The sequence below is a fragment of the Aquarana catesbeiana genome, linkage group LG03 (genome assembly GCF_042186555.1).
Source record: "Aquarana catesbeiana isolate 2022-GZ linkage group LG03, ASM4218655v1, whole genome shotgun sequence".
Taxonomy (NCBI): Eukaryota; Metazoa; Chordata; class Amphibia; order Anura; family Ranidae; genus Aquarana; species Aquarana catesbeiana.
In genome coordinates this window covers 307,356,300-307,374,702 of record NC_133326.1, presented here as the reverse complement: position 1 = coordinate 307,374,702, position 18,403 = coordinate 307,356,300, and the positions used below count along the sequence as shown (strand labels likewise).

General features: G+C 43.2%; 1 protein-coding gene across 1 annotated transcript in view; it reads left to right on the top strand.

Annotated features, from left to right (window-relative positions):
- LOC141133958 (dynein axonemal heavy chain 3-like) overlaps positions 1–18,403 on the top strand; it is a 3,453,856-nt gene that overhangs the window by 1,444,228 nt on the left and 1,991,225 nt on the right. Inside the window, exon 35 of the mRNA XM_073623563.1 lies at positions 17,586–17,716. Coding sequence (XP_073479664.1) covers positions 17,586–17,716 — 131 coding nt within the window. The remainder of the gene's footprint in view (positions 1–17,585; positions 17,717–18,403) is intronic.

The window sequence follows — 18,403 nt, the reverse complement described above, 5'->3', positions numbered from 1 at the left end:
CTGTGTCCTCTGCACAGTGTGCACCTGAAGCTACCTGAAGACAATTGCTGTTGTTCTGATCCTATTAGTACCACAGGCAAGCAGCTGCAGTATTTACAGTTAGTGTAGTGCGTCCTCTGCACAGTGTGCACCTAAAGCTACCTGAAGACAGTTGCTGTTGTTTTGATCCTATTAGATTCACAGGCAGGCAGTTGCAGTATTTACAGTTAGTGTACTGTGTCCTCTGCACAGCGTGCACCTAAAGCCACCTGAAGACAATTGCTGTTGTTCTGATCCTATTAGTACCACAGGCAAGCAGCTGGAGTATTTACAGTTAGTGTACCGTGTCCTCTGCACAGTGTGCACCTAAAGCTACCTGAAGAAAATTGGCGCTGTTCTTCTGATCCTATTAGTACCACAGGCAGGCAGCTGCAGTATTTACAGTTAGTGTACTGTGTCCTCTGCACAGTGTGCACCTGAAGCTACCTGAAGACAATTGCTGTTGTTCTGATCCTATTAGTACCACAGGCAAGCAGCTACAGTATTTACAGTTAGTGTAGTGCGTCCTCTGCACAGTGTGCACCTAAAGCTACCTGAAGACAGTTGCTGTTGTTTTGATCCTATTAGATTCACAGGCAGGCAGTTGCAGTATTTACAGTTAGTGTACTGTGTCCTCTGCACAGCGTGCACCTAAAGCCACCTGAAGACAATTGCTGTTGTTCTGATCCTATTAATACCACAGGCGGGCAGCTGCAGTATTTACAGTTAGTGTACTGTGTCCTCTGCACAGTGTGCACCTAAAGCTACCTGAAGACAATTGCTGGTGTTCTCATACTAATAATACTACAGGCAGGCAGTTGATTCGCTAGCTGCAGTATCAATATATATATACATCCCAGCTTTGTGCAGCTACATCTCACTGTAGGCCATTAGTATGTCTGGAAGGCCAACAAGGAGAGGCAGACAGTCACAAGCCAATAAAAGAGAGCAAGCAGGCTCTGTGTCTAGAGGCAATACTGCTGGTTGTAGACGCGGTGCATCCTCATCAGCACGTGGCCGTGGGACACGCAGCTGGCCGCGTTGAGCTGAAACATGCGGAAGCCTTGGTAGAGTGGATGACCAAGCTGTCCTCATCCTCCTCATCCGCTCTCACCCAGGCTCAGGGTACTTTGTCTGGCAAAGCAGCTGCCAACGCGGCCTCTTCCCTCGGCTCAATGGCATCAATCACTCCTTCCCTAGCCTCACCATGTCATCCTGAGGAGTCCCCCGAACTGTGTGACCACAGTGTTGGGTACATGCTCCAGGAGGATGCCCAGCGTTTTGAAGGTTCCGATGATGGTACCCATCTAGAGGAAGGCAGTAAAGTCAGCCCAGAGAGAGGGGGTGCCCAAGAAGGACAGCAATCTGGCAGTCATGTTCCCCCAGCTGCAGCATACTGCCAGGTTTGCTCCAGTGATGAGGAGGGAGGGGATGATGAAGTCACTGACTCCACGTGGGTGCCTGATAGGAGAGAGGAGGAGGAGGCACATCTCCAACAAGGCAGGATGCCCTCAGGGGCCAGCTTAAGGGTAGCTCACTGACTGCATCACACCACAGAGCTCCGCATGTGCAGGGTGCTGCTGTCTCTGTGCGTTATTCCAAAAGTTCTTTGGTGTGGGCTTTTTTGAGACGAGTGCATCAGATCCCACCGCTGCTATTTGCAACATATGTCTCAAGCGTATCTCGTGTGGCCAAAACATCACCCGCTTGGGCACCACATGCTTGACCAGACATATGTCAGTCAGCCTGCCATACAGTTCATTGGCAAGCGTACCGAAAAGACCCACACCAAAGAACAAAGTGGACCTCTCCTTGCTCCTCATCAGCTGGGATCTCCAACCCCACTATACCTTCAGTCCTCTCTGAATCCTCCACTGAGAGGAATGAAGGTGTAGAATTAGGTGTGTCACAGCCAAGTACTTGCGGGGAATCTGCTATCGGTACACCAACGTCAGATTGTACCAGGCAAATTTTCATGCCCCAGCTGCTGCACCGCCGAAAGAAGTTCACTCCCAGCCATCCACATGCCCAGCGGTTGAATGCTAGCTTGGCAAAATTGCTAGCACTTCAACTGCTGCCTTTTCACTTGGTAGACTCTGCCCCCTTCCATGAGTTTGTGGAATGTGTGGTCCTCAGTAGCAGGTTCCCAAACGCCACTTTTTCTCACTGAAGGCGATTCCGGCTCTCTACCGGCATGTGGAAGGCAATGTCTTGACCTCGCTGGACAGGGTGGTCAATGGTAAGGTGCATATTACCGCTGACTCATGGTCCAGCAGGCATGGACAGGGATGTTACCTATCTTTCACTGCGCACTGGGTGACTCTTCTGGCATCTGGGAAGGATGCAGGACAGGGTGCAGTAGTGTTGGAGGTTGTTCCACCACCATGCCTCCAAAATACTACTAGTGGTGATTCTGCCACACCTCTCTCCTCCACCCCCTCCTCTTCTTCTTCCTCCATGGCCTCTTCCTGTGCTGATTTGTCCTCGGAACCAGCGGTACTCCATAGGCATTCAAGGGGCTACACAAGCACACAGGCAAAAAGATGTCATGCGGTGCTTGAGCTGATGTGCTTGGGGGACAGGAGCCACACTGGGGCAGAGATTCTGTCAGCTCTGCAGGGGCAGGTTCAGAGTTGGTTGACACACGCCAGCTTAAGCCAGGTATGGTGGTTTGTGACAATGGCACCAACCTCCTCTCCGCCCTCTGACAGGGACAACTGACCCATGTGCCCTGTTTGGCTCACGTCCTTAACTTGGTGGTGCAGCGGTTCTTGGGCAGGTACCTGGGCTTACAGGATGCCCTGAGCCAGGCCAGGAAAGTCTGTGTGCATTTCCACAGGTCATATAATACCAGTGCTCGACTGGCTGACCTTCAAAAGGAATTTAACCTGCCCAAGAACTGCCTAATCTGTGACATGCCCACCAGGTGGACCTCAATGTTGGCCATGCTGCAGTGGCTGCACATGCAGCAGAGGGCCATCAATGAGTACCTATGCGACTATGGCACCAGGACAGGGTCAGAGGACCTTGTTTTTTTTTTCCCCACGCCAGTGGGCTATGATTAGGGATGCATGCACTGTCCTGTCACCATTTGAGGAGGCCACAAGGACGGTGAGCAGTGACAGTGCATGCATCAGTGACACTGTCCCTTTTGTCCACCTATTGGAACACATGCTGCGTGGAATAATGGACAGGGCACTTGAGGCATAACAGAGGGAGGAAGAGGAGGACTTCCTTACCTCTCAAGGCCCCCTTTATCCAGACAGTGTTTCTGCATGCCCGCCGATCACACAGGAAGAGGATGAGGAGGAGGAGGAGGAATGTGTCAGCATGGAGGTGGAGCCTGGCACTCAGCATCAGCAGCAGTCTTCAAGGGATCATTTACAGTCCAAAGAAACCCATGGGCTTGTACGTGGCTGGGAGGAGGTGGCTGCAGATCAGGTTGTCCTTATTGACCCAGAGGACTCTGGACCGAATGCCTCAGCAAACCTATGCTGCATGGCCTCCCTGATCCTACAAAGCCTGCGGAAGGATCCTTGTATTCATTGTATCAATGGGAGGGATGATTACTGGCTGGCAACTCTCCTTAATCCACGTTACAAGGGTAAGGTTGCAGACCTTATCTTGCCATTGCAGAGGGAGCAGAGGATGAAACATCTTCCAGAGGCCTTGCAGAAAGGTTTGTGCAAAGCGTTTCCAGAGCCTGGGAGGTTACAATCTCCTGGTCCTCCTGGACAACGTGTTGCTGAGGCTTCGGTCAGTCACAGAAGGAGCGGTGGAGAAGGTGGCCGTCTGACCGATGTGTTCAGACAATTTTTTATTCCACAGCCCCAAGGTCTGATCGGTTCCAGCAACCATTGCCAGCGTCTGATTCATATGGTGCTGGAATACCTAGGGCCAAGATCAGACTTAGACACCTTTCCCACCGAAAATCCTCTGGGTTACTGGGTCTTGAGGATGGATCACTGGCCAGAGCTTGCACAGTATGCAATTGAGCTACTGGCCTGTCCTGCATCCAGTGTTATTTCGGAACGCACATTCAGTGCTGCTGGAGGCTTTGTAACCGATCACAGGGTGCGCCTGTCCACCGAATCGGTTGATCAGCTGACCTTCATAAAAATTAATCAGTCTTGGATCACCAGCTACCAAGCACCTGATGCTGATGTAACCGATTGATTTTTTTTTTAATGTGAGATCCCTTCAAGACTACCTATGCTGATGCTGAGTGACTATCCTGTTATGCTGAGTGACAATCCCCTTCCTCCTCGATTTTCATGCTGATAGCTTGTAAGAACATTTTTGGTTCCGGGCACCAGCACCAGTGCCCAAGGCCCAAATTTTCAGCCCCTGTTTAACAGGGGCGTATAATTACAATTTTTGATGCAATTCTTTGCAGCAGGGCTCATTCCTGTGCTCCAACTATAGCATCTGTGAGGGGTTGCAGTGTTTTTGGCCCAATTGGCCCAATTTTTTTGCCCCTGTTCAACAGGGACATGTAATTACAATTCTTGATCTAAGATTTCACAGCAGGGCCCATTCCTGCTTCCACCAAGAGTAACCGTGAGGGCTTACAGTGTTGTGGCAACACCACCACCACCACCACCAAAGGCCTAATTTTTCTGCCCCTGTTCAACAGGTGCATGTAATTACAATTCTTGATCTAATATTTCGCAACAGGGCCCGTTCCAGTGCCCACCAAGAGTAACTGTGAGGACTTACATTTTTGTGGCACCAGCACCACCACCACCAAAGGCCCAATTTTTCCACCATTGTTCAACGATGGCATGTAATTACAATTCTTGATCTAATATTTCACAGCACGGCCGTTCCAGCGCCCACCAAGAGTAACTGTGAGGGCTTACAGTGTTGTGGCAACACCAACACCTAAGGCCCCAATTTCTGCAGAGTATATAGGGCAGGCCCCTACTTTCAAACATCCAACTTACAAACGACTCCTACTTGCAAACGAAAGGAGACAACGGGAAGTGAGATGAAATCTACCCATAGGAAGGGAAATTCTCTCCTGTAAGAGTTAATATGGGAAAAACGTGTCTCCTCTTCATTAATGCTTTATCACCAATCCTTGTTTCACTAAAAAGCCCAAATTTTCAAAAAACATTTGTCATTGAGACAAAAAGTGAGGTGAAATCTTCTGAAGAGGTGCACAAATAGCAAAACAAATGTTGCAGGGGTGATAACCCTTCCCTATGTTTCCCAAAAAGCTTAAAAATAGATTTTTTGGCTGGAGCTACACTTTAAAAATGTACCAGTTCAAAATTCCAAACAGATTCTACTTAACAACAAACCTACAGTCCCTGTCTTTTTGCACCGTCTGTATACTGCTGTTCAGAGTCCCCACGCCTTTCCTTTTTTAATTTGGGTGTGGGGTTCCCCTTAATATCCATACAAGACCCAAAGGGCCTGGTAATGGAATGGGGGGGGTACCCATGCCGTTTGTCTCACAGATTTTCATCCATATTGCCAGGACCTGACATTACAGTAAGGCCGCAAGCAGTTTTAAATGACTTTTATTCCTTTAAAAATGTCATTTTGTGCAGGGACTGTTCTAAGCACAGGAAACACACACCACTTTACAGACATACTTTAGACACCCCCCAGGTATGATATTTAAAGGAATATTTCACTTTTTTTTTCACTTTAAGCATCATTAAAATCACTGCTCCTGAAAAAACTGCGTTTTTAAAACTCTTTTTTTGCATTGATACATGTCCCTTGGGGCAGGGCCCGGGTCCCCAAACCCTTTTTAGGACAATAACTTGCATATTAGCCTTTAAAATTAGCACTTTTGATTTTGAACGTTCGAGTCCCATAGACTTTAATGGGGTTCTAAAGTTTGCGCGAATTTTCAATCCATTCGCAGGTTCTGGTGCGAACCGAGGGGGGGGGGGTGTTCGGCTCATCTCTAGTCATCAACCCTGTCCTCAGGGCCACTAACAGGCCAGGTTTGCAAGATATCTGAAATACATCACAGGTGATATAATTTGCTGCTCAATGATTGCAGTGTTCTAGTCTGCATCTCCCCAAGGTAATACATAAAAACTGGCCTGTTAGTGGGCCCTGAGGACAGGGTTGATGACCACTGCTCTACAGTGGCCAGTGGAGAGGGAGAAACAGAGCTAGAGCCACTATGCCCCATTTCAGCAGTGTCGGCTGTATTAGGAGGTAGAGCTGCCTCAGTGTGCCTGGGCTAGCGGGATGCCAATTGTGAGCGGGAACCGTTTTTGTCACAGTACCACTCCATGTGGTGTTCCTTTAATAAGGGTTAGGGGGACTAGGTGGCTTGGGGCTGTTCCTGAGGCTTTTTAAAGCTGAATTTTTATGGCGCTGCAGCTAGGGCTGCAGCTACATCATGCACCAATGGAACCATAACCTAATACCAGCTTTTGATGCCAAGGGTGTAGTTTTTTTTTCTACAGTACTGCATTACATTTATTAGATTTTATATTGAATACATGATTTAAAAGGCATATTTTTTTTATTTTATTTCAAGTATATATACCTTATTTGTAGGCAGCGCTTTAATAAAAATATTAAAGAATTTTTAAGGGTGTACTTACTTTTTCACATGACTGTACATTGCCCAGTATGTCCCACAGCAAACAATAGAATACATTACTGTTTCCCATCTATATAGGACTAGGATTCCCACTAATATATTTTCTTTCTTTCTCCATAGACCTCCTGGCATTTCCCATGTTAATGTTGTACTACAAAACCAAGCTGCATTTACTCTTCTCACTGAAAATGAAATCGTGCTTCCTCCCATATTGGGCACACCACCACAAATTGACAATAAAAACTCATAACAAACTTTCTATAGTACTGTCAAGCCATTGAAATCACACATCATTTACTAAGAAAAATGTTATTTTAAAAACATGTTAAATTCTCTAAAACCTAATTTTCTCACATCTTTGCATCGTTTTCTTCTCCTCTTTCATTTCTCATGGAAATGTTGCACTGAAGAAAACATAAGGTGTGTGGTATTTAACAGAAAAAAAAGACGTATCTTTAACTGTGTATTGCATATATACTGTTCATATACACACAATCATTGTATCGTTAAATATTCTTCTTTCATTTTGTGGCCCCCAAAAGTTTACAGCCTGAGACAGCTGTTTCAGGTGGCCTCATTATATGCTCACCCCTGAGTGTTCATGCCTTTCTCTTATTCATTACTGGTCTGGTATACCAGATGGGATGTTTACAGCAATCAGGAATGAAAACGTCTACAGGAGCACATCATGCATGCCAGTATTTGACAAGGCATGCTATGTGCAGCTCAATGACTTCTGTAGCTGAAAACCTGGGAATCTGCCTTGAATGGCAAGAAATCCACACAGTGTAAGATCTGTAAGTGTATCACATTGAAAACTTTCTAAAATGTTGATAAGTTCATGCATACTGGTAGGATGGAGCCACAAAGGGAATCATTCAGATGACTACAAAATTCTGGTTCAATTTCTGGCACTAACAGTAGGGTGGAGCAGGTGTTTGATAATTGCATTAATCAGAAATGTGCAATTGATTACCCTTTGCTAGATGTATTGTGGCTACTTTTAATTTAAACTGTGTAAAGCTATATCAATTCAAAGACTACAAATTACAGGTATATATCAATATTTCTTTTACAAAGTGAAGCTTATTGAGAATTATACTATCTGCTTCACAGGAGAAAAAGGCTTAATGCATTTTTAATACTGACATGATCATCACATAGAAACTGTTTCTTGGTGACCCGTTGGGTAAAAAATGTAACACTAATCAAAAATTTATGGAAGAGCTTTGAGTTATTACAATCCAATTAAGCCAAATAGTAATCATTTGTGCTGTAATGTATTTCTTGTTTTCACATTATTTCTGAGCATGAAGTACATGGTGTAATGGCTATATTTTTGTGACAGATAAATCCTGATTAGTAATAAACTGATCCTGTGTTGGAATATAACAATCCACAGTTCTATAAAATGCTGGGATGTTCTATTAAATTACATTTTTGCCTTATTTAAGTTAAACAATTATACACTATTAAGGTTTTTTTTTTCAATAAAAAGTTACAAAGAAAGTAATGTTTGTAACATAGGTTTGCAACATATAAACTTATTACATAAGCATACCGTGTCAATACATGTAGCATATTATCAACCAATTCAGCAGTTATTGCATTGATGGTGTAGTATTTATAAACTTCATTAACTGTGCCAAAGCTCAGTATATACAGAAGCATCATGTACTCCTGTTCCTCTTCCAAGAAGCTGTATTAAATCAGAATAACAAGAAAAGAAAAGAAAAGAAAAGAAAAGAAAAGAAAAAAAAAGCCAAAACTAAGACTAAAAAATAGTAATAAGAGGGACGGTACATAGGTAGGGGACAGGGATACCTCTGTGGGGGTGTCATAGGTAAAGTTCTGATCCCTTACTGACGGGATGTAGAGAATGGATTTACAGTAGTCAAATGGCTGGTATATGTGTGTTGTCCACTCAAGCGTTCAGGGGTTTTTTCACCTGGTTGTCAGGCTATCATATGCTACAGAGTATTTAAACTGGTACCAGGCTGACCATGTTTTGTGGAACTTGTCAGAGGTTTCATTTACTATAGCTAGTGTTTCTCCCATTTTTGGATATGGTTCACTGTATGGGCCCATTCTCTGAGGGAAGGGGTCATAGACAGTTTCCGATATTTGGGAATCAGGGATTTTGCGGCAATCAGAAGGTGCTTGGTCAAGGATCGCTTGTATCTACCTAGGGGGAAGTTTAATCTAATCTAAGATGCATGCACTTTCCCATTGGGAATCAGTGACGTGCATGTGGAGGGCAGCTTCCCATTGACTTCTGAACCTGGTCGAGGCCTTACATTTGGCTTGTTGGAGATGTGAGTACATCAGGGAGGTGGTCTTTTCAGTCTGTTTGCCAGCTTGGCAAACAGATTCAAAGAATGTAAGGTCTCTGGTTAAATTACCTACCTTATCCAGTATAAGGAGGTAGTGGCGCAGTTGTTTGTAATTCCAATTTGTAAAAACGAATAGTGTGAGGTCACCCAGCAGCTGTTCATGCATAAAATCTTACCTGCGCTTGTACACTTTGAGGCTAGTAGGGGAACGGTATCGTTTGTAGTAAACGCTCTCGAGTCCATGCCCGGCGGAAAGTCCGGGTTGTTGTGAAGTGGAGTAAGTGGCCCTGGTGTCATGGAAATATGGTGTGCCAAGGAGAGTTTATGAAAATTTTTTAGGGTAGTCCCAATTAATGGGTGGTGTTTAAGATTCAGGGGGCATTTAGGCCAAGGGATCCAGGGAGAGAATTTTAGGGGGAGTTCTGTGGAGCTTTCCTCTAAGGACACCCAGTCTTTATTTGCCGCATGGCAGTGCCAGTCCATGATTCTTGCCAAATGTGTTGCATAATAATAAAGCTTAAAATTTTGGAAGCCTAAGCCTCCAGTGGCCTTAGATTTCATGAGTAGTCTCAGGTTTATACGTGGTTTCTTGTGCGCCCAGAGAAACCTCCAAAGAACAATCTGTAACTAAAAAGAAACTGTTGGAAATGTCAATTGGTAATGTATGGAAAAGATATAAAAGCCGCGGGAGTATTGTCATCTTAACAATGGCCGCCCTACCAAACCATGAAAAATGTTTGAGCGACCAGTTAGTGAGGTCCTGTTCTACTTGGCGAAGCATTGGTTTGAAGTTGTATGCAAAGACGTTGTTAAGCATGGGTGTTAGCCAAATCCCTAACTATTTAAGTGCATGTGGTACCCATTTAAAGGAGTTGTTCTGTAGTGCAATTCCGAGTGTTTTTGGGGATAGGGTGAGATTCATGGCCTCGGATTTGGCAAAATAAATTTTTAGATTGCATAGGTAGCCATAAACATTAATAGCTTGTAGTAGATTGGGGATAGAGACATGTGGTTGTGTCAAAAAAAACAAAAGGTCATCCGTGTATGCAGCTATTTTGTAGGTTTTTTTGTTAATCACAAACCCCTGAACTGATTCATTTTTGTTAATTGTGCGAATAAATGGTTCTAATGTTAATATAAATAATATAAGCAACAGGGGGCATCCTTGTCTAGTGCCATTTTTAATTAAAACTGTTTCCAACAGGGTGCCATTGATCTTCAGCTTGGCCACTGGGTCTTGGTACAATGAGGAAATCCAAGTAAGCATATGTGCTTTCAGGTCTATGTAGGAGCAAGTCGCTAGTAAAAAATCCCATGACACCCTGTCAAAAGCTTTCTCTGCATCAGTAGACAAGAGAAGCCCTTCAAGTCCAGTTCCGCGGCAGCTGTGTATCAGATTAAGGGCCTTTGTGGCATTGTCCCTTGCCTCTCTACCCGGCATGAGCCCTACTTGTTCGGGACCTATTATTTGCGGAAGAAAGGTGTGTAAACGGTTAGCAATAATTTTGGCCAGTAGTTTCAGGTCGAGATTGAGCAAGGATATGGGCCTGTAACTTGCGCACTCTGTTGGGTGCTTGCCTGGTTTGGGGAGTACTGTCACATGAGCCATTAAGAACGTGTTCGGTACTTGTCGGGGGACCATTAAAAAGTTCAGCGTACGTAAGAGTGGGGCAGCAAGAATGTTGGTAAACATCTTATAATAATGTGCTGTAAGACCATCAGGTCCTGGGCTCTTTCCAGGTTTGAGGCTTTTTATGGCGGAAAGTAATTACTCTGAGGATATCAGAGCCTTTAGGGACTCCTCATCCTCATTGGAAAGGACAAGTAAGCCACTTTGCTTCAAATAGTCATCAATTATTTGGTGTCTATCACCCTGCAAGGTTGATGGTCTGTGCATGTTAGGGATATTGTAGAGCTTAAAGTAATATTTTTGAAAACTGTCGGCTATTTTGTCCGTGCAGTTATGCAGAGTTCCATCTTCTGACTTAATCGCTAAGATATTAGAGGCTAATGAGGCTTCTTTTAAGGCTCTGGCCAGATATTTTCCCCCTTTATCTCCGTGCTCATAGTAAATCTTTTTTTTAAGGAACAGGGCACGTTTGGCTTTAAAATCTGGCAGGTCCTAAAGGCTCTGTCATGCTTCCAGGAGGTCCGCCGTGGATTGTTTCCCTAAAGAGAGCTTGTGGAGCATCTCCAATTTAGCTATTTTAGTAGCTAAGTCCACGATCTGAGTCAAACACCCAACAGCTAATGAGGAGTAGCATTCAGGCCAAGCCTGTACCCAATGAATGAAAATAGTAAATGAAAGATGATAGAAAGAAAAAAATATATTATAATTCTAATAAAAGACTAAACAAAATAAAATAAACATTTTAAGTAAACAAATATATATGTATAGGTGCATGCAAATGCACGTGGGGGCATTCACTTAAAAATCACATAAAAAATGGATCGGTACAGAATAAACGAACATAAGGTGAGATCAATGGAACATAGCCGCAAGGTGTAAATTCATTATAGCTGAGATATTGATACTTCCTATTTGTATTGCCATGAACAAAAGACTTACTTTAAAGGCGACAGGGAAGCTCAAGCCCCTTATTCTTAATTTGAATGGGACTATGCCGTTCTGAATAGACAGAAATATGCCATAAAACATTTTTCCATGAGAGAAAAAAGGAAACAGTGCCATATGCTATAATATTAGAGCCAGTTGTGTACCCCTCTACATGTATAAAGGTGAAAGCACTTTTTTTTGAGGGGGGCTTTAAGTATAACACACCCCTTAAGACCCCCAACATGCCAGTGGCTATCCATAGTATATTTAATAGACAACTACCCTTCTAAGCAATGGAATCAGCATTTTTGTCCTGTACTGGTCCTGGCTATGTCCTCCACTGATCCCAGGTAAGTGAGGCGTCTCTATGGCTTACCCAGGGGCTAAAGTGAAACATCTGTGTCATTTCCCCCTCCCTTTTCCTTTTTCCATTCCCTCCCCTCCTCCCTTCTTTTTCCTTCCCCCCTTTTTTTATGGCTATTGTGTATGGGGATTGTTGTTTGGACTTGCCTCACATTTCGGGGCTGGGTTGTGTGGTAGTACATTTTTTATAGCTATTGGGTGTTTGACACATGGTCTTCTCTTTCCCCTCTGTTTGGGCCATTATCAGCCCCCTTGTCCCAGGAGGTAGTAGGACGAAGAGTCTATGGCTCCCAGATTTATTTTATATACAAGTAAGTACTCATATATTATGTTTTTTCTTTTTGTTATTATTATTATACAGGATTTATATAGCGACAACAGTTTGCACAGCGCTTTACAGTTATTGCTCTTTTCTTTTTTGCATAAACTATAAACTATATAGCATTACTATAAATAGTTGTACTGAATGTACATATGCATGTATGCTTAACATTTTATTGATTAGAATATTAATCACAATATATCTCCCAGTACCAATAGGGGGGACAGCCCATATACCTGTATGGGGCCTGTGTGTCCCTAAAGGCCCAGGCAGGGCTCACTACTCTGGCCACCTTCCATGCATATCTTCTAAAGACCGTCGTTGCAATGAACCGCTCTATTATTGTGACAGGCAGGTGGAACAGGTACAGAGGGAGGACACTGCAAGAGAGGACCGACATAGAGGGGAAATGAGACTGGAGGAGGACTACATGGGATGGAGATGGGGGAGGAAGACCTGTGATGGGGAGATAAAACTGAAACATGGGATGGGGAGGTGAAACTGGAAGAGAAGGACATGGGTTTGGGGGGATGGGACTGGAGGAGGACATGGGATGGAGGAGATGGGACTGGAGGAGGAGGACATGGGATGGAGGAAATGGGACTGGAGGAGGAGGAGGACATGGGAAGAGGAAAATTGGATTGGAGGAGGAGAAGGACATGGGATGGGCATATAGGACTGGAGGAGGAGGATATGGGATGGAGTAGATTGGACTGCAGAAGGGGGAGGATGAGGGATGGAGAAAATGGGACTGGAGGAGCAGGAGGACATGGGATGGAGGAAATGTGACTGGAGAAGGAAGAGGACATGGGATGGAAGAGGAGGGGGACATTGGATGAAGGAGATGAGACTAGAAGAGGGGGGTGTGGGATGAGGAAGATGGGACTGGAAGAGGAACTGGAGTACATGGGATGGAGAAGGAGGAGGGTATGGGATGGAGGAGGAAGAGGACATAGGATGGAGCTGGAAAAGGACATGGGATGGAGGATATATTAAGTTGTAAGAGTATTAAAATAAAAGTTGGTGCACTGAAGGACTTGGTGGGATGGCCAGTGGGTGGATTTGATGGGACAAACCAGTGGGCAGACCTTGGAGAATGTTTGTGGTCGGGGGGTGGGGTTGTGAAGGCAGCAGGCCTAATTCTGTGTAAGGGGCCCCACAATTACTGATGGCTGCCCTGAATACAACAGACCCTTTTTGCCAGGAAGATTAGCAAATGACCTAGCTCCCATAGGTTCTGGTTACTAGCATCCGACCCTCCATTTTAGGTTTTACCTCCTGAGACACCAGGGATTCAGAAGAACCCTGTACCCTTCAGTACTTGGTTGATGTTTTGAGAGAGGTGCCTCTTCTTTTTACATCACCCCTCTTGACACACCTGTCTGGTCCTCGAGGGCTTACAATTTGGAGCCTTATTGGAGATATCTTTTAATGCTTGCAGTCCTCCAGCTTAGGGTATACCAGATTGTGTGCTAAGACAGGTCTTTCTGTCTGTCTGTCTGTCTATTTATTTCTTTTTTTTATCTACTCTATCTATCCACTCTACCTCTCTATTCTTTTACTTGTCTGTAGTCTGAAGCTAGAGGCTCCATGAATAATAACAGAGTTACCTAATATCCTATACGTTTGTCACATTGGAAAATCAAACAGAATCAATTATGCATTTTTCCATTTCATCAGTCATTTAGATAAATACCTGTAATGTATGTGAGATACCTTTGTGGTTTTACTTCAGAATGACAGGTCTACATTATCTTCCCTTACCTGTCAAACCATATCTCCATTTCATGGAATGTAAACACATAGAAAAAGATTGATGCCTTCTCTTCTCTATTTATTTGTGCATCGATGCAAGTTCATACGTCTTTAAAACAAAAGCAGCTGTTACATGCATTGTTTTTAACTGTGAGTGATACAAAATATCAAATAGTAATTGCTCAATCTATTGTTTGATATGCATGCTTAGGAGAATACAGACAAAGGGAATTAAATGTAAATTGTTCCACTATTCACGAATGCCTGGCAGATGCCAGCCTGCGACATATCTGTTTATATTTGCAGGGAACTGATAACCCTTATCATAGAGAGGCAATGCATATCTTGCTCCTCTGATAAACTCCAAGGCTTCAGGCCATAGTGATGCAATAAAGGAACGCATTTATGTTCCAGAGATTTTGTAATTCTACTGTCAAAAATAATGAAATTTAAGTGTCTTTCTGAGAAATACAGGGCTTATTCTGAAATGTAATTCTGTATTATTTTAAAAAGCTATAAATGGATGAAGTAGGAAAATGAAAGTTGGATTTGAACTAATATGTGAAGGACAAGTAGAGGTTAAAAGGGTATTAATGAAAATTTCAAGGGGAATGTGTACTTGGGACAGAGAGATAAAGCAGGTGAATGGTACTTATTGTTTCAATAAAGGATTAAAGCACCAGCAGTGGTAGGTTTGCAGCTGATGCTAATATCACGCTCCATATCTGCAATTATATAAAGTATGGAGGAAATGTATTTTGTAGATGCTGCAAGGGGCTACCTGAGATATGGCCTCAATTTTTCCTTTATGGCTAGGTTATAAATGAATTTTGTAGGATATTACCTTAAGAGATGCCAAACCTAATATATTAATCGCTGCAAATGTATCTGATTTAGCACATGGCCATGGTAAGCTGTACAAAAATTCAACTTTAGTTGGGTAGTACAGCAGTTTTAATAAAACAAATCAAAACTAGGAACATCTATGCAGTCTGAAGCTCTGGCTGCTTCAGCTTGTTCTACTCTTCAGACCTTGTGCTGTCACGTAGACATTTAACACCATGGGCTCAATTTACAAGCTATATTCTGTGTGCTATTTGCCACATTGATCCCTATTTTTAGCTATGTAGCTGTTGATTTTAGCTCTCATTGTTGAAAATAATGTTTATTAGGGCAAGTAATGTTTAAAAAAATAATTTAAAATCTGACCGGGATTCTAGCCTTACCCCATTCTACAAAAAAAAAAAAAAAATGTATCTATGTGTTGCTGTTGGAGAGTTAATCTCACATGTTTATTATACAGTGTTATACTAAAGAGTGGTGAAGAGGGTGAGGTCTGCACCGGGCCCCCACTCCCTGGGAGTGCTGCAACCACCTGACATTTAATTTTTTGTGTTGCACAGCACTGCACTGCTACCTCTTCTACTACAGTCCTATACAACACATTAAAAAAATGGCCAGGAGGCCGCAGATGCTGCTTTAGTGACAGGGGAGATCAGAGTGAGAGGAGATCTCCTCTCTTCTCTGCCCATATGATAGAGGCAAGAGAACTTTATCTCTTTCTGAGCTCAGGCTGAAAGTCTAGTAAGTGTGTGTGTATGTGAAGGGGGGGTGGGCCAACTGTGTTGAAGGGCCTGTACCTGGAGTAGTCAATCTGTCCTGGGAGGTTCCCTCTGTACAGACATCTGTACTGAAGGGGCCTGTGCTGGGAGTCTGTCTTTACTGAGGGGTCTGTGCCAGGGGGTTGGTCTTTACTGAAGGGTTTGTTCTGGATGGTGAGTATGGGCTGATGGGTTTATTCTGAGAATTCTGTGCTAGGGGGTCTGTGCTGGGGGGGGGTCAGTATGTGCTCTGGAAGGAGGGTCTGTTCTGGAAGTGTCCATCTGTACTGAGGGGGTTTATGCTGGAGGGATCTTTACTGAGAGTGTAGACTGGGAAAGGGAATTTAGCTAGCAGAGATCTGTACTGTGGAGAATATGGGCTTGGGGGTTGATTTGTAATGGGAAGAGGGGGTAATTTTGGTTCCACTCTGAAAAGTGGTCTGTGTTTTAAGCACTCCTGACCCCTGCACTATAGACACTCATCTAATCCATTTTACTAATTTATTAAATATGGAGCAGCTGTGCATGGCAGCCAATCAACTCCTAGCTTTCAAAGCTTAACTGAATGAGCTGAAGATAGAAGCTGATAGATTGTTATGCACAGCTGTTCCAGATTATGTCTACTTCTTTACTGAAAATTTCCCTCACTATGTTTTACATTTTACGGTATGCTCCTAACCACTACACTCTAAGTACATTACTTCTGAAGTACTTCTGTAAGGTAGGTTGTGTGTAGAAAAGCATATATAATGGAATTTTTTTATTTTACAATGAGTGTGCTGAGGTTTCTGTTGTACTCTTGCTTGTGGGTAAAACGACTGTAGCATATGTGTGCTGAGTATAGAGGGATGCTCTTTTAAGCCCCTCCCACTGATACCACAAATTGACCACACTCACAATTTGGTGTGGCATGCTCCATGCAGCGCTGTATTTATTTTTTGGGGGGAGGGTGTAAAAAAATGATTTGCCCTGGTTGCCAGATGTGCTAGGTATGCCACTGCTGTCATGTTTTGCAAAAATTTCAGCAGGATGGAAAATTAGGGTAAATCCCTCTAATGGAGTCACAGAGAGCAGAAAGATCTTGAGAGGGGTTATAATTCTTCCCCACTTTATCCTAAGCTAAGAAAGAACATTTTGTCTGGGCACATACTTTAAAAGAGAACTGAACTCTGAAAGGTGTGCTCAAAAATAGAATGGGAGAGGGAAGAGACTGGTCACTAATATTGCCTGTGGTTTCCATACTGCTGATCTTTTCCCTATAAATGACTAATCTGTTTTTTTTTCGGCACTGTCTCTGTTTGGAGTCAGTCATCTTATTGGAGGCATGGCTTTGCCTCCTCGTGTCAGATACTTCAGCAAGGATTTCAGTCTGCAGTGTAAGAACAGCACAATGGCATCACCCAATCTTACTAGCAGTTAGAGGCAACAGTTCCTTAGAACTCACACTGCAGATATATAGCTATGAGGCTGTATTCACGTATCACAGTAGTGTCTAGACACACTCACATACCAGAAAGTGTGCTGTTATTTAGCAGAAGGTTTTCCAGACAAAAGGTACATTTTTATGGGTATCACTTTGGTACAATTACCACTTCTAGATATTCTCTATAACATTGTAAATCTTCATTGTTATGTTTATTACTATTGCTTTCTAACATACTGAAAGATATATAGTATGTAATAACTTGCTAACCATACATGCCATTACTGTATCATTTGTAGCAAAGCATATATAAAAAAAGCAAAGCTTCTCTTTGAGTTTATTTTTTTAATGAATTGAATTGAGAATTTGCATATGTGCATTTAACAGCTACATGTAAAACTTAAAGATAAGTTAATCCTGTGTGTGCCCCACTGGTGAACCTTTTGGTGTAGACCTAAGCGCTATATTTTCTGCAGAATAAAACCCAGGTTCTAAAACAAGTAGCTCTTGCAAAACTTGCTCTTGCATTGTTTAGTATAAATAAAATACAACATTATGTGCATTATTATGAATGTTTATTTCATATTAATTTGAAACATAAGCTCGGCATAATTGTATATTTTTTTGTTATTCCAGGGGTTTTATCAAATGTTTTTCGGAATCATGCTACTTGTACCACAAAAAGCCGCAAGTGGTGTATATTTGATGGACCAGTAGATGCTGTGTGGGTGGAAAATATGAACACAGTCTTAGATGATAACAAGAAGGTATACTTAAGTTATGCTGATGTTATTTTATTTTTTTAGTTTATTTTTGTTAAGTCAATAACAGTCTAGCATAAATCACATTGCCATGTCATCATCTTATGCCCCGTACACACGGTCGGATTTTCCGACGGAAAATGTGTGATAGGACCTTGTTGTCGGAAATTCGACCGTGTGTAGGCTCTATCACACATTTTCCATAGGATTTTCCGACACACAAAGTTTGAGAGCAGGATATAAAATTTTCCGACAACAAAATCCGTTGTCGGAAATTCCGATCGTGTGTACACAAATCAGACGGACAAAGTGCCACGCATGCTCAGAATAAATAAAGAGATGAAAGCTATTGGCCACTGCCCCGTTTATAGTCCCGACGTACGTGTTTTACGTCACCGCGTTTAGAACGATTGGATTTTCCGATAACTTTGTGTGACCGTGTGTATGCAAGACAAGTTTGAGCCAACATCCGTGGGAAAAAATCCTAGGATTTTGTTGTCGGAATGCCTGAACAAAGTCCGACCGTGTGTACGGGGCATTATTCTGTTCTTAGAGTAAATGTCTAATACGGTTTCCCTTGTTTCAGTTCCATGATAAAGTCACTAGGAAATAGTAGTAAGCCAATCAAGAACTTTGTTCCTCTCGACATAGGTAGCTGCAAGCGGCCCTAAGGTTTGTGCCTCCCTGGGACAC